This window comes from Hippocampus guttulatus, chromosome 17, assembly GCF_054856545.1.
Source record: "Hippocampus guttulatus isolate MCC_2025c chromosome 17, RoL_Hgut_1.0, whole genome shotgun sequence".
Lineage (NCBI taxonomy): Eukaryota > Metazoa > Chordata > Actinopteri > Syngnathiformes > Syngnathidae > Hippocampus > Hippocampus guttulatus.
In genome coordinates, this window is record NC_141277.1 from 8,408,029 (window position 1) to 8,422,753 (window position 14,725).

The 14,725-nt window shown below is 44.0% G+C and overlaps 1 protein-coding gene across 6 annotated transcripts in view; it reads right to left on the reverse strand.

Annotated features, from left to right (window-relative positions):
- Positions 1 to 14,725, reverse strand: part of ntng2b (netrin g2b) — a 55,441-nt gene that overhangs the window by 27,142 nt on the left and 13,574 nt on the right. For all 6 annotated transcript variants that reach the window (XM_086134691.1, XM_086134692.1, XM_086134696.1 and 3 more), the window contains one exon: positions 13,941 to 14,584. In XM_086134691.1, coding sequence (XP_085990817.1) covers positions 13,941 to 14,584 — 644 coding nt within the window. The remainder of the gene's footprint in view (positions 1 to 13,940; positions 14,585 to 14,725) is intronic.

A 14,725-nucleotide genomic window follows, 5' to 3' on the forward strand; every position in this document is an offset into this window, starting at 1 on the left:
TCAACAACAGTGAAAAAAATATTTTGTCACACAACAGCTGCTTTAACAGCTTTTTTATGAAATCAAAACAGAGCAATATAACATTATAAAGTGCACATCTAAGGTAAACTAGTACTCAGCCTACAGTGAATTTAAACCATGGTTGCATACTTCGTTTTTCTCAAGTTTGCTTTGAACACAGCAGTCTGTTTCTGTATGTTTGCTGAAGAATAACGAGACACCGGACACCAGTGTTCGTTACGTGCCGCTGTATTCAAAACTGCCGGCCGTACAAACAAGCGCACGCACTTCCCCCGTGCTGCTGGGGCAAACCATTCTGAAAGAGGGGGGCTTCACTCCCGCTAAAACAGTCAGGCTATGTTGATTGTGTTGGTCCTTCTTGCGCGGAAGTCTCTCTACGGTTTTGTGTAGACCTCATTTCGGATGACTACACTTGGTTCGATGAAAACACTGGAGATGTTTTATTTTCGCTAGGTCGCTACCATTGCAGCGCACTGTCACTGTCAGACGAACACAGAGAAGCTCCACCCGCCGTATTTATATGGACACAGAACACTGTAACCTTCCACACAAAATAGTTCCAAACAAGTAACAATCGCGTCAGTGGTATACATCGTATACCTGTATGATACAGAGAGAGAGAAAAACAGGTAACTTTGGTCTTGTCAGTGGAGCAATCTGGCAACTTTTTAAAAGTAAACTTTCCATTCATAAACCCTTTAAGTATCCGTTTTCGGTGTCTCGCGCTGCCGTGGCTGGCAAAACAGACATGGGCGTGGACTTCTGCAGCGCGCTTGTTGTTTTGTTTCTGGTGTATTTATAGAGCAACGTAACATCCGCTTGTGACGTGTGCCGCGTTAATTCTCGCGAGAAAAAATTTAATCCCATTAAAATTCATTTCAATTAATGCCAATAAAAACGCGCTAAACTGACAGCTCTAATATATATATATATATATATATATATATATATATATATATATTTTCACACACACACAGTATATCTTTTGGATGAAGACAGCGGCAATGAATTATTTATCGGAGAGTCCGTAAATGGCAGTGATGTTCGTGCCTTTGTCGGCGCATGCATCCTAGAGCGTTCTGATTCGTCAGATTGTGGCAGAGACGCCGGCCCCGCTTTAAGCCACCAGCGCTCTCAAGTATGCACACTACACGCTAAATAATGGAGCCTGGGCACATGGTGTCCTCAAGTCCAGACCTCAAAGGACCGATGTCGTGAACACAGCAGGCTCCTCGTGTGTGTTTGCTGAGTGAATGTAAGAAAGGCGGAAGTGCCCGAGTGAGGGATTTATTTATTTTTTACATTTTTGGTGTCCCTTTAAAATGCCTCGTTGTTGCTGTTAGGGGAAGCCCAGGTGGGAATTAAGAACCTTATTTTACACGCTTGAGGCTTTTTTAAAGTTCGTCAAATTAGGCACGGTTGTAAACAACACTCTTCTCTGCAGTGTGTCAAATTCACAAAATACACTTATTTTACTGTGAAGCAGTATTTCCTTGACGATCATTAAATGTGATACATTCACAAATTTGACCTTGACCCAGCAGAAAGTGTTGCAAAAATCTCCTTGGGTTACGAAGTTACCTGTATTTTCTTCACCTTTATGAAGAGAAATTTTGTTACTATTGTAGTAAATAGTTTCAATGCCAAACTGGAAAAGGCACACAAACAATTGTGTATATATATCTTTTTTAACTTTCCTGGTGAGTGTACATTTTTGCCAAGATACACCCCAAATTCTTGAGTTGTCCAGCCTGTTAAAGGCAATCTATTGATAATCGTGGAATTGTAATCAAATGGAGTTCAAGATTTTTTGACTGGGATAAAGTCAGCCGTCAAGTATAGGTTTTTTTTCTTTTCTTCAAATGCTTCCAAGCTCCGATAATCCTTGTTTAGCTTCTCATTGGCTTCCAATTGGATTGATTTTAAAGCTCTTTTAAAAGGACTTGAGTCTCCTGTCATTGGCTAGCTTCCATTTGAACAGATTACATTTTTGCTCTTCCGGTACCATCAATGTATACGGTGCCGCATGTTTTACTGCATTATTTGTTTCCGTATGTTTTTTTCCTAACCATGTTTTGTTTATACAACTCAACTTGCTGTTTGGTGATTTATTCAGATTTTCTGGTTTTGAACATCCTGCCTTTGCGCAGCTGTTGTTGTTTTTCAAGCATTGAAAAATATATTCTTACTTCACTCGCAGCTTCACCTGACATATCTTTGAAATGTTAGTTTTTTTTTTTTTACTTCAATAATGATATACTGTATACATCCTTATAAAAAAAGAAAAGGTTGCTGCTTATAAAATGCTGCTTATAAAAATGTATTATGCTGCGCAGGCTGTAGCATATTCTTTGTCATCAGTCGGGAATGGAAGGATCTTCACAAGTTGCTGACCACTGCACGAGTGACCCTTATTAATTCAACTACACATCCCGCCTTTGCTAAGTAGTAACGTTAGTTTTCCCAGAAGACCTGGGAGGCAAAAAAATCTCATCACGATGAGATCCTAGGCCTGTATTTTCAAACGGTTGAAGTGACTGCTGACGCAAGTGATTAACTGATGTAAAAACAAGCAAACACGGGAAAAAAAAGGTACAATGCCAATATAGTGAATGGCTAAAATGCTAACATCCCCAGAGATGATATGCTAACCTCTATACATCTTTACTTCTGCACTCTCTTCAGTTCCTATTTTTTGTGAGAATTAATAAGTATAGCATGCTAGCGGTTGTTATGCCAACGCGAGTAACGAAAGCGCAAAGTCTGATGAGAAGGATTGTTTACTTTTGACCTGTATCAGTATCACCTATTTGTATTGTGAATTGAGGAAATGCTAATATGCTAACTGTAGGTACAACAACATGATAGCAGTTCGTATGCAAGCAGTCTAGTCAGGTTACAACATGAGTAACGAAAATGACTGCTCAATTAGAGTATTAAATTACAATTTACGCTGTCAAAAATAGCATTTTCTATGAAATGTCTTTTTTTCAACCATGTAAAGTTTCCTGGGAAAAAAACCCTGTACTGTCATTTTGTGGCTGTATCTCATGGCCTTTAAAGCCTCGACTGTGCCTGGATCAGTGAATGACTATGCGGGATATTAAGAGCGTATCCTCCCCTGTGGAGTCCTCGCCGCTGCTGAGTGCGTTTCTTTTAATGAACACCAAGAGTAACACCTGGGGATAGTGGGAAATTGGATTCCATTTGGAGGGTAGAGGGGGCCGTCAATGTACGGTTGCTCATTTATACGAGATGGTTCGCAACTGGTAGGTCCGCGATCCATGCAATGGACCGTCCCGAAAAAGAAGAGATCAGTATCAAGGCGTTCAGTAAAAAAGTGGGGTTGTCGGCTGTTTTGTGCAACTGATTTGTTTTTCTTATTGTCATTTTTTATATATGCACTCGTCAAGTTGTGTGTTAAAGCAGCAGTTATTTGAAGGTTTAAAGCTTAACGTGAAATCAATGCCAATGTCTGTTATCCCACCGATGGCGTTTTCCATGATATGGTAGCATCAAGCTAGTAGACTTAAGTTATGTGATTATGTGATTTGAACAATTTCATGTTTCAGTATACAATGTTCAGTTCATTTTGTTTGCTCAAAGTGATATACAGCAGTCTCCCATTTCTTGACAGCAACAGAGTGTGAACAAGTGCTCAGCAACACTTAACTAAAATAAGTTTTACTACATTTAAGTGTGTTCTAATAAGTTTAGGAGTAAAAATTGTTTTTATACAATCTTGTTATATCTCATATTTTCACCTTTCACGGGTTAAAAATGCAAAAAAAAAAAGATCTACATACAGCATGTTTTCAAAACCTATTTTTGAACAATATATTTTATTTAGTGTTAACTTCTTAAAAAAAAAGTAGTTTGCGACTTGGCGACAATAGGGAAACATGAGTCCCAGATCGACAACAGTTGACAGCCACCGATTTAAGATATAAAAATTTACATACACAGAAGTAAAAGGGACAGCAAAAGTGATGAAGAGACAAAAATCTCTAAGAGAGCAGCTGTGAGTCTAGGCGGAGCTTTTTCCTATTGTGCAAATCCCCAAAAGAGTCCTCAGAGCCCCCGAGGTGATGGATCTTTGTGTGAACTTGTGTCAGACTCCCGAGCTTTGTAGTCGACAAGAGAAGAGATGCGGGGCCTTGACTTTGAGGCAAAGTGGCCGCTGCGCGAACTTTGTGGAGATTCACGTCTGACGATAACACAACACTTCCCTTTTTCATACGCAAACCTTAATTTCCCTACCTAATTTTCAGTGACAAACCCATGGACCGCCTGGAAAAAAAGTCAACCAAAACACACACACAAGTGCAAGGCGCCCTTGTGGGGTATGCCGGAGGGGGGGGGGGGGTGCGTGTATTAGCTTCTAATTCCGGCGAGACTGTGTCAAGAGAGGCTGCTCGAGGAGAAGGAGCTGAGCAGGGATCAGCCAGAGGACAAGGGTTAATATAATTATCCTGCTAAAACCTTGAGACTGAGAGAACATCATTAGTCATAGCAAGACGAGAGAGCTTCCCAAGGCGCGGGGCCGGAGGAAAGTTGGGAGGTGATGGGGAGGGTGGGGTTGCGTACAGGCGAGGTGACGACTCCACAGTGCCAGACAATTCCAAAAAATGTTACATTGTTTATTAGACTAATGTTCTATGGAAAGCAGACTGTGACTTGCTTCTTGAATAATTTAATTAGTAAACTCTGTGTAAACCTGTTTTTTTTTTTTGCCATCTATAAGAGCAAAGGATGTGTCATGAAAGTACCCTTGTGTGTGTGTGTGTGTGTGTGTGTGTTTTCGCCCTAATATACCTTTGGAAAAATGCCTCATTAAAACTCAGAATTACAAACATCGAGGCACTGCTGCAAAGGCCGTTGGTAGTGTAGGGACGGCTTATCAAACCATCGTGCAAAAGATTTTACGGCAAAAGATGAACATAAAAATAAACTTGATCCGACTTTCTCAGTTGCGACATGGTCGTCAACTGGTTAGCACATCCACTTCACACAGTGCGATAGTACAGGGTTCGATTCCGTGCTCTGGCCTACCTGTGTGGAATTTGCTTGTGCTGTCCGTGCCTGGGTAGGGTTTTTCTCCGGCTACTCCAGTTTTCTCCCACATTTCCAAAATAAATGCCATTTAAATTGGCATTTAAACAATCCTGACCATCCCGAGATCAAAATGGCGCCTCATAATTGATCATCAGTGTCTCACATAGGAATAATAAATGGTCACTGAGCTTAGAGTCGAAAACTTTACTTTGCTCAAAAAATGCCGACCGCTCGCGTCATGATCGGCCGTAGTGCCAACTACTTAATGCACAGGTAAAAGCAGTACTTTGCAACATGGCGCACCCTTAACAATGCTATGCTAATTAATGTTCATTGTAAGGACACCCTCCCTGGGCTCCGTGTTCTTCCACTTAGGAGTCCCAGCATGCCTTTCAGCATTAAAGAGCGCTGGCAGCATCAAAAGATTCCCTCCGAATGTCAAATGCCCGGGTGAGACACAGTCCAGGTGCTGGCGGGGAGGATTCTTGATTGTATTTGTTGATTTGAAAGAATGTTTTAAGAGTGGGATGCAGGGGTGTGTGGCTGAGCAAGGAATTTGCTGACTTTGACTTTCCACTTGTGAGAGGATATCAACTACGATTATCAAATCACTTACAAGCGTAGTCTCATAAATCACAACATATGAAGACGGATTTGTCACTGGGCCTTTCTGGGTGGTGTCGTCAATGTTGTGGTTCTCAACTCACATCCCTGGGGGCCGCTGAGCTGTAAAGTGGAGTCCGTAAAAATATTTTATAATAAATGATGTCACATTGCAAATTTCCCCGGTGTGGGACGAATAAAGGTTATCTTATCTTATCTTATCTTATATAATCTTGTTCACTGCCCTGGACGTTTCTATCGATCAACTGGAATCCAATCGTTTCTGCCATTGATGGGGATATAGTTGTCACGTAAATTTACATTGCAATTTGTAAGCCATTGAAATGACTACATGATCCCCGTAGATGGCGGTGTTATGTTGTTATGGATTTGAGATCAGCACAGCTCTTGAGGTGAAGATAAAGATTAGGAAATCAATCTCAGTTTATAGTGTCGCTTATGAGGGGGAGAAATACCAATGCATTGGAATTCTAGGCAAGATGCTGTTCGGTACGCCAATTCCCAACGGTGTATTTCATTGCTTGACTGCAGTATCTACTGTACTTTCAACCAAAGTCTCGACAGTGAAACGGTGATGAGGAGTTTGACAATACACTGCAGTTTTACTGAACGTAGATTGGAAATGATTGTGAGGATGCTGTAACATGTTGCCGTTGAGGCTTCGAGGTATAAATATTGTGTCAGTTTTTTTTAAAATCCCATAGCCCTAGCTGGAAACAAACGTTTTGTCTATTGAAAGTCAAGCATCTATCCTTACCTTTTGATAGATTGGGTTTGGTTTCTACATTGTGGCAGAACACTGAATACTTTGTGTCTTGAGAGGTCATTCAAATGATCTAAAATCTGAAAACCGCTTTGAAAATGATACGGAATACTTTAGGAAAGTGTTTTTTTTTCCAGAAGTTGAATGTATTTAAAGCATGTGGGAGTGGTTAAATGTAAACAAAACAAACTTTTATATGGTTACTCTATTGTGAAGTTTCACGTAGCGCGGATGCGTCGGGAACGAATCCCTGGGATAAAGAGGGGTTCGCTGTAATTGGTGCTCGGATTATAAATGGGGTCTTTGGACAAAAGGTGCTCTGGAACCAAATATTTGGACTACCCCTGATTTCAAAAGCCATCTGAGTCCCACGGCAGAGGATCAGAATCTGAACGCACAAGTGGCCGCCGGTGAGCGCGGAGCGTCGTGTCGTGGCCGCCCACTAAAGCACGCTCATAAAGATACCGAGAGCGAAAGACCGCGAAGCGTTGGCGATTTCGACGACCTCCCTCGGAACGCCGAAGCAATATTGAGCCGGCCTCACATCATTCACCGCGGAATCACACGCGCGCACACACACCGAGCTCGTCCCATGAAACTAGCAGTTAATCCATCATCTGCCTCCCTCTTTCTTTCCCGCTCTGCCTTTGATCCAGGCTTATACCTCCCGTACGCTCACCTTCACGTCGGCAGAGGACGCGCACGGAAAAACTTTTATTTCAAAATAGTTGCTTTGCAAAGTCAAAGCCGCGGCTAATAAAAAAAAAAGCGGGGGAAAAGACACCTGACGGCGGTGAAAGAGAGAGCAGAGGACACGGGGCGCTTGTTCACAGAAGATGGACGAGCCCGGAGGCCAATGAGAAGCGGCGGCGTCGAGCTCAATGGCGCCCGGACTATAAACCTTTGTAGCTGCAAGTCCCCGTAAGCCGGTCAGGGTCTAATTAGTATCACTCCGGAGGCGCTGTGACTGAGTCGTTCAAGGTTTTTGGACTTCTGCGAGAGGTGTTAGCACTCCTCAGCTATTGCACATCTACTTTTTAATCATCTTGACTAACCTCGGGTGTTCCGTTCTCACCTTCCGCGTTTGCTACAAGGAAGCCCAATTGCCTGTTGTTTACAGCAAGGGTGTCAGAATCGTTTTCAACGCGGGTCACATCATAGTTGCGGTTTTCCTCAGGGGACCGTCAGGACCGTGAAAGAAAATCAAAGCACTTGGTTGTTGACAATTTAGTAAGACACCTGGTAGCTGTTGTCAATTGTGAAAACATAAAAATGCATCAAATGTCTCCTTGAAAGTCACCTGTTTGACACACTACACTTCAGGTCTCCATGGGAAATTAAGATGGGGAATTTTGAAAATGTTGCAAAATGTAAACTGAACACGCCCTCCCCCCAAAAACCTTTAGTGAGTCAAAGCACATATTTTTACATTAGAAAGGGTTCGACTCCAATTATGCGTAATTAAGGGGGAAACACGATACTTCTGATTTTGTCTATCGTTTAATGACCACATTTATTCCAGTCATGTTTATGGCCTCAATTAGTCTTAAAAAAGGCAACATTCTCTCCGGCATTTAGATGGTCATGCTATTGTGTTTTTTTTTCCCCACATGCATTTCATACCTGCTTCAGCGTGTTAAGTTTCTGTTGTCAAGGCTAATGTGCCGAACGGTTTCAGTCCTCCGTCTCCGTTGCAAGCAGCAGACGGACGCGGAACATTACGCCGCTCGTCAGAAAGTTGCGCAGCGACGGCCAAAGCCGTTCTTATGGTGTCGCTCCTGGCAAAGCAGGTGCCGTTGTTTGCCATGGCGACGCGACAGGTGCCGCCAAATTCTTTTGGAAGGCTTCATCCAAGGGGAAATGTTTTGTCTCGGAAAACCAGATGCATTTCTGTAAATAGCAGAGAACTTCTCCAGAGCGGCTGATTACAGTACCCTGATCTTGATGCAAATATTCACCAATGAAGAGAAGCTGTCATAATTTTAAATTGCCTAAACACACAGGGGTCAAAAGATCCAAGCCTCCGGGTGATTTTATGTGGCTCCCATATTTCCTTGACTTGTGTTCAAAACTTAGTTAAAAAAAAAAAAGAGGTGTTTCAAGGACCGTGATTTGAGGAATACGGTTCCAGGGTTTTGCTAATATACAATGAAGTGAGTCGCTGTCAAGCCAAGTTACGTCTGTTATTCCGAGATCTCTCTATTTTGGTGAGGAGCTAACCTTTTGTCATGGCTGCTAGCTTTGCCAAGTGTTACGATGTTAGACACTTTTTTTTTTTTTTTTTGGTTCAAATGAATCGACATGAAAGCGAAGTAGACATAAGATTCTTAGAAGAACTTATTTGTAGTAGTGGTAGTAGTAAAATAGGACAGCCTCTGCCTCAGACGGAGCCGAGATTGTTTTTTTTCCCTTGACTTTCTGCTTACCAATGGCACCTGGCCTCTTTTATATATCATCCCAATCGTATGAAGCAGTCAAATCAAAGTGAAAAGTCAGCGGGTAAGAGACATAATATGCCGGAGCGGGGCAGAGGAAGGGGGGAGGTGAGAGAAAAACGATGCCGACTTCCTGGTCATTCGGCTCAATCTCCTTCCTTCTGTCTTGGCCCTAATCCACTTAGTCGGCTCTTCCTGAGCTTACGGCCTTTGCTTTATTCCATTATAAAGACCCACCGCATGACCCGCTTCTTATTTCATTAAAACGCTCCAATCTCCGACTCTGCGTCTAATCTATAATGTAGACGAGCGACCGTATGGACCGTTGACCGGTTGCTTTCAGACTGACGGATGGGGGCGGCTGGATGGAGGACGGGGGGAGAATTTGAGAGCCCCGCTTACGAGTCGGCGAATGTGATTGTGCTGATCCAAACCATGATGGAGTCGTCTTCTCTTTCTTTGATGGCTTTCGCCTTGAGTGATATGGAAATGGCCTGATCGAAGAGGAGGCATCAAGAGGGCTCTGCCGGGCCCCAACACCTCAGACGCTTGTTGTCAGATAACCTTGAGTGAGAAAATCGTTGCGAATATTCGATTGATTCTCCTTCAATTAGTCTTTTACCGCATCTGACTGCGTTTGACCTTCTCCAACTCTGGCCGCCCTTCACCTGTAATGCCCTTTTACACAACCTCCAGCACGCTGAGTGCTTTGTTTTTCCAAGTTAACTTTACAACCCTCCCTCGTGTCAAAGCTTAAAATCCTATCCGGTGACGCGGTTATTGATAGGGCAGCACTCTTGAGAGTTAAGCACCTGGCTTTCCAGCACACCAGCGCCAGATATTCGCCACACTGCGTCAGATAAAGACGACACACCGCTTGTAGAGGCATCAAATGTACTTTTGCAGCCAAACTATTTCACGTACAGTACGTGTACCATTTTGAAAGGCTTCTCCTTGTGCTCCAGATTCCCCATTCCTTGCCAGTGTCATCGGTGAAGCGAACTTTGAATGAGAATTTAAAAACTATAAATATACTGTATATATGTTCCAACAATTACCCATAACTAGTGGTGCTGAGTCAGGACAAAGAGGCAATGTCAGAGGAACTATGAAATACACTTGAGTCACAATGTGTCCAACCTCATATGGGCTATTAAAATTATTTTACAGTATTTCTAAAAACTATCATTTATATATACTATTATTTATAAGAAAACGTTTTAAAAAATATTCTATTGTACTGTATAATAAACATAAAAAAATAAAGCTGACTACTTCATGGATTTTGCCTTTCACGGGTTCCTTGTCGAACGTAACCCTCGCGATAAACAAGTGTTCACTGTATTACAATCACGGTCGTCAGTTTAGACACTGAGGAAAACATGAAAAAACCCCGGAATGGGTTAAATCTGTTGTTAGCTCAGCTGGTTATAACTGAAAAACATCTGATTGGCCGAGTTGTTTTCTCATAGGAGCAGTTACAATGCTTGCATTTCTTCACTATGTATCCGCATAGTCAAGCATTTCCTATCAGAATGACCAGAAAAGCTATGTCGGTTCAAGTGTGTTGGAAGTGTGCCTTGGTGGGGCGTGGCCAAGTGAGTGGAATTGGAGTTGCTCCTTGCGAGTACTTGTCCTGTTCAATTAACGTCTGAAAGTGGATCGGCGACTCTGGCTCTTCTTGCTCACATGTTGAGGCATTACAGTACTGGAGAAGTGGTGTATCTGTAGCTCATTTGAAACTCTAATTTTTGCTCACAAAACAAAGCGAAAAATTTTAAATGGACCACGCTCCTCAAAAAACTCGCATGTTGAGGCACTGGTAAAGTGAGGTACCAGTGCAATTACTTTTAACAGCCGGCTGGTGACAAGTTAAGTCCTGTGGAGCTGCAGTGCGTCAAGAGAAGTGACCATGGCCTCCTCCGCCTCGATAATGACGGCGTATCTCATTACTGCCGCGACCTGTTGCATGCTGCCGCTCGGAATCCATCGTCTATAAAATCCATTTCACCACGGCCAACCCTCGTCGGAGCGGCGGCGGAGCCAAATATTCATTATTCAAATTTGACTCATTGGAAAGCCCAATGTGTTACTAAGGCCAGATGAGATGAGATGAAATAGCTTAGCCTTTTTGTCCGGGGACCATTGACTAATCGTCCCGCTCGCCCCATCCCCAAAAAATCAATTTCACAGCCGTAAGTAGCAGGCGGCTGTGATTGTACTGTACTCCTCAGGACCACTGCATCCCCAACTGCGCACCCCCTCCAATTCCCACAGCACGATCATCTAATACTCCCAGCAGCCGCCCAGAATAACTTATTGATAGATGATTATGTTACGGGTGGAAGGGACGGAAGAGCGACCGTTCTCTGTCATCTCCCCGGGGGCTATATTTGGAACGCTGTTACCAGATCCAGCCCACCTGGACACGACATATCACCCGCTGCCAGCGGCGCGCCTCGACGCATAACAGTCACATTATCAAAGGCGTTTTCTGGTTGAGGAAGCAGAAGATTCCATCCATCCAGCCATCCATTTTCCATAACGCTTATCTTGTTCAGGGTCACAGGGAGCTGGAGTCGATCCCAGCTGACAGACTACACCCTGGATTGGTCGTCTTTAAGACAGAAGACCATTCATACTAACATATGCAGTCTTTAGTTACCTGGAAGCGTCTACGACAGGTGTGTCAAACTCATTCTAGTCGCGAGCCAATTTGGAGTTACGTCTTCCCTCGGAGGGCCGTTATGACAGTGAAACCTAAAAAATGATTGCTTGAACACAACAAATTAATAGACTGCTACCTTTGAAATCAGTCAAGTCGATTATAATAGTTTGTTCAAATTATTGTTCAAGTAAGTGTAAACAGGGTAGCAAAACCTCAACGTTATTGATTACACATGACGATTTGACATTTCAGTACAGATTTTAGCAAGTTGACACACATGATTTGCTTTTGTGGGCCATATAAAATGACCCGGCGGGCCGGATCAGGCCCCCGGGCCTTGACTTTGACACCCATGGTCTACGATCATGATTCAAACCCTGATTTGGTGAACCAACCGTCCATTTCGAATAATTTTTCGGCGTTATAGGGCACTAGAGTCTATGCCGGTTGACAAACTAAACCCTGTATTGGTCGCCAGTTAATCACAGGGCAGATAGTGAGACAGGCCACCATTCAGGTAGCTAGTCTATGGATAATAATGAGTCTTTCGTGAAAGTAATACACATATTTGCCTGCTTTAGGAATGTAGTAGGAAATTAATGTCTGTGGAAAACATTTTGAAAGTTCTGATGTGGCGGTCACAACCCAGAACCTTTGGCGACGAGGCAGATATGCCACCCGGAAGCACTACCATGCTGTCGTCCATCCATCCATTTATTGTACTGTCTTGTTCAGGTCTCGAATATGACACATTTCCCAGTGAATTCTCATTGGAAGTTTACTGAAAATTCTCTGTATACCTTTACTGCAAATTTTCTATGCCTTTAAAATCTTATGGACTACTCCCGGCCTGGACTAGTCAAATAGTTAGTTGCTCAGCACATTAGATATGACCCCAAATGTTCATTTTGCAAGGGAGGTTGTTTCAGGGGTTTTGGGGGGAAACGGGCCTGTCCCTTGCTCTGCCGCTGTGCTGAGACTGAAAAGTAGCGATGATCAATACCAGCAGGCCTTTTACTGGATCTCAAAGGTGTGTGTGTGTGTGTGTGTGTGTGTGTGTGTGTGTGTGTGTGTGTGTGCTGTGTCAGCATCCACCCAAGACTTCATTAACACCACCCGCTTGTACACACACACGCACAAATTATATTTAAAAAAAAGCGCCCCCATACCCTCAGCTGTCGCTCATTTTCACTTTCCCTCCTCACCCCAGGACCCTTTCCGCTCACAAACCGGAGATAACCTCCACTGCCGCCCCGCCGTCCGACTCCAGGCCCGTCCCAACAAGGCTGTTAAATACCATTCAAATGTCAGCCCGCTATATTGATTGGAATAATAATTCTGAAAGGTTGGAGCGATGCGCCGCGGTTGCTAAGCGGCCGCGTGACGGCCCCGAGCATCCTTCACTGTCACAAAGTTGCCATGTAAGAGCCCCCCCCCCCCCCCCCCCCGCGCTCCCTTGCCGCCGCGCCGACATTGCTTTGCCGCGTCTTTGTGTCGTTCATCATTGTCCTGGCGGGCCAGCGAGGGGATGCGTATGAAGATCAATAGGGTCATTGTGAATACGCCTCGCGTGCGCCGCTGACGCACCGCAGGATGCGTTGATCACCCTGCGTACAATAAGCCCCTCAATACTGCTTTTTTTGAACGATCCCAATATGAAGGGATGTGACAATCGATAAATCGGACATACTTCCATGTGGCAAAAGCAAATCTTTCTCCGATGGTCAACAAAACCTCTTTTGTCATCTGACCAAGGTTGAGTAATTGACTGGCTAATTAATAAACTTTGCTGTTGCTCGCTGTCGTGTACTATTGGGCTCCCAATTAGGTTTTCCCAAATTTCTCAAAGACAACCCAACCAAACATTTTTCTACACCTGCAAGAAAATGTTTTCCACAAACCGGAGGATAGAAGTTTAGTTAGTGGTCTGTCCTTTCAGAAATGGCGGGCTTTCCACCTTACCTATGCAAACATTTATCAAATTCAAAAAAAGAAAAAAAATGTACATTTGGAAGTGACTTACATTTAATCTGCGGATATCAGATTCCTTGCTTCCCCCCATCCTCTTTACACTGACTTGACCTATATCCCAATTGTGTCATTTAAGAGCAAAAAAATTTGAAGTGTCACTCAAACCTTCCATCTATCTTTCATCTATCCATTTTTTTTACCTATCCATCTATCCTCATTTCTACTTCGATCAGTTAAATTGAAAACATTCAAACCCTATCACTTGATGCAGGAGTTATTTTTAGGAAAACATTTTTTTTTTTTTAAGTTCTCTTCCACACCCAAAAAAAGCTTTTGTTAAAAGCTGTTTCATCTTTGCGGGCACAGACAAACGGAAAAAAAAAAAAGCTGATCAAAACCTCACCTGGCAGGCACCTCGATGTTGGAGATGGCGTAGAAGTACTTGAGCAGGTTGTCCCGCTGCACGTACGTGCCTCCCAGGGCGGGTCTGAGGAGCCTCAGCCTGAGGTTGGTGAAGGTGAAGAAGTCCCTTAGTCCCTTCATGCTCTCCATGCGCGTGTACAGGCTGTCCATGTTGTGCAGCCGCGGGCCGGCGAAGATAGCGAAGCGCGCCCGTACCTCCAACGTGACATTCTTGTTGCTCTTGGAGCCCACCCAGCGTGAGTACTGCTCGGTGCAGATTACGCGAGTGATGTTGGCGGGCGTCAGGTCGCGTACGCGCTTGGCCGGCATGCCGAAGGCATCCAGGCAGTCGTCGGCGTAGTACTGGTACGCTTGCCACGAGCGGCCGTGGTCCATGGACTTGTCCAAGATCATGATGGTGGGCCGGCCGTACTCGAAGGTGATGTGGACGTCGTCGGTAAGCTCCAGACTCTTGTTCCACGACATGGAGATGTTGGCTAGCAGGGGCTCCGGGTGGCGCCTCCACGTGACAGTCTGCCAGTAGGTCAGTAGACCGTTGCGTTCGCGGTCCTGCATCAGCTGAGGAGGGTGCGCCAAGTCTGGATTGGAGGCGTCGCATTCATCGCTGCACAGATATGGGTTCTCCTACAACAACAAAGACATTTGGTTGGCAAGAGGAGACAAGAGTTTCATTCGATCACACAAATATTGTGTGATTTGTTTGATGTATCCATCCAATTTTCTGCCACTTATCCTGTTCAAGGGTCACTTTGAGAAAGAGCAACC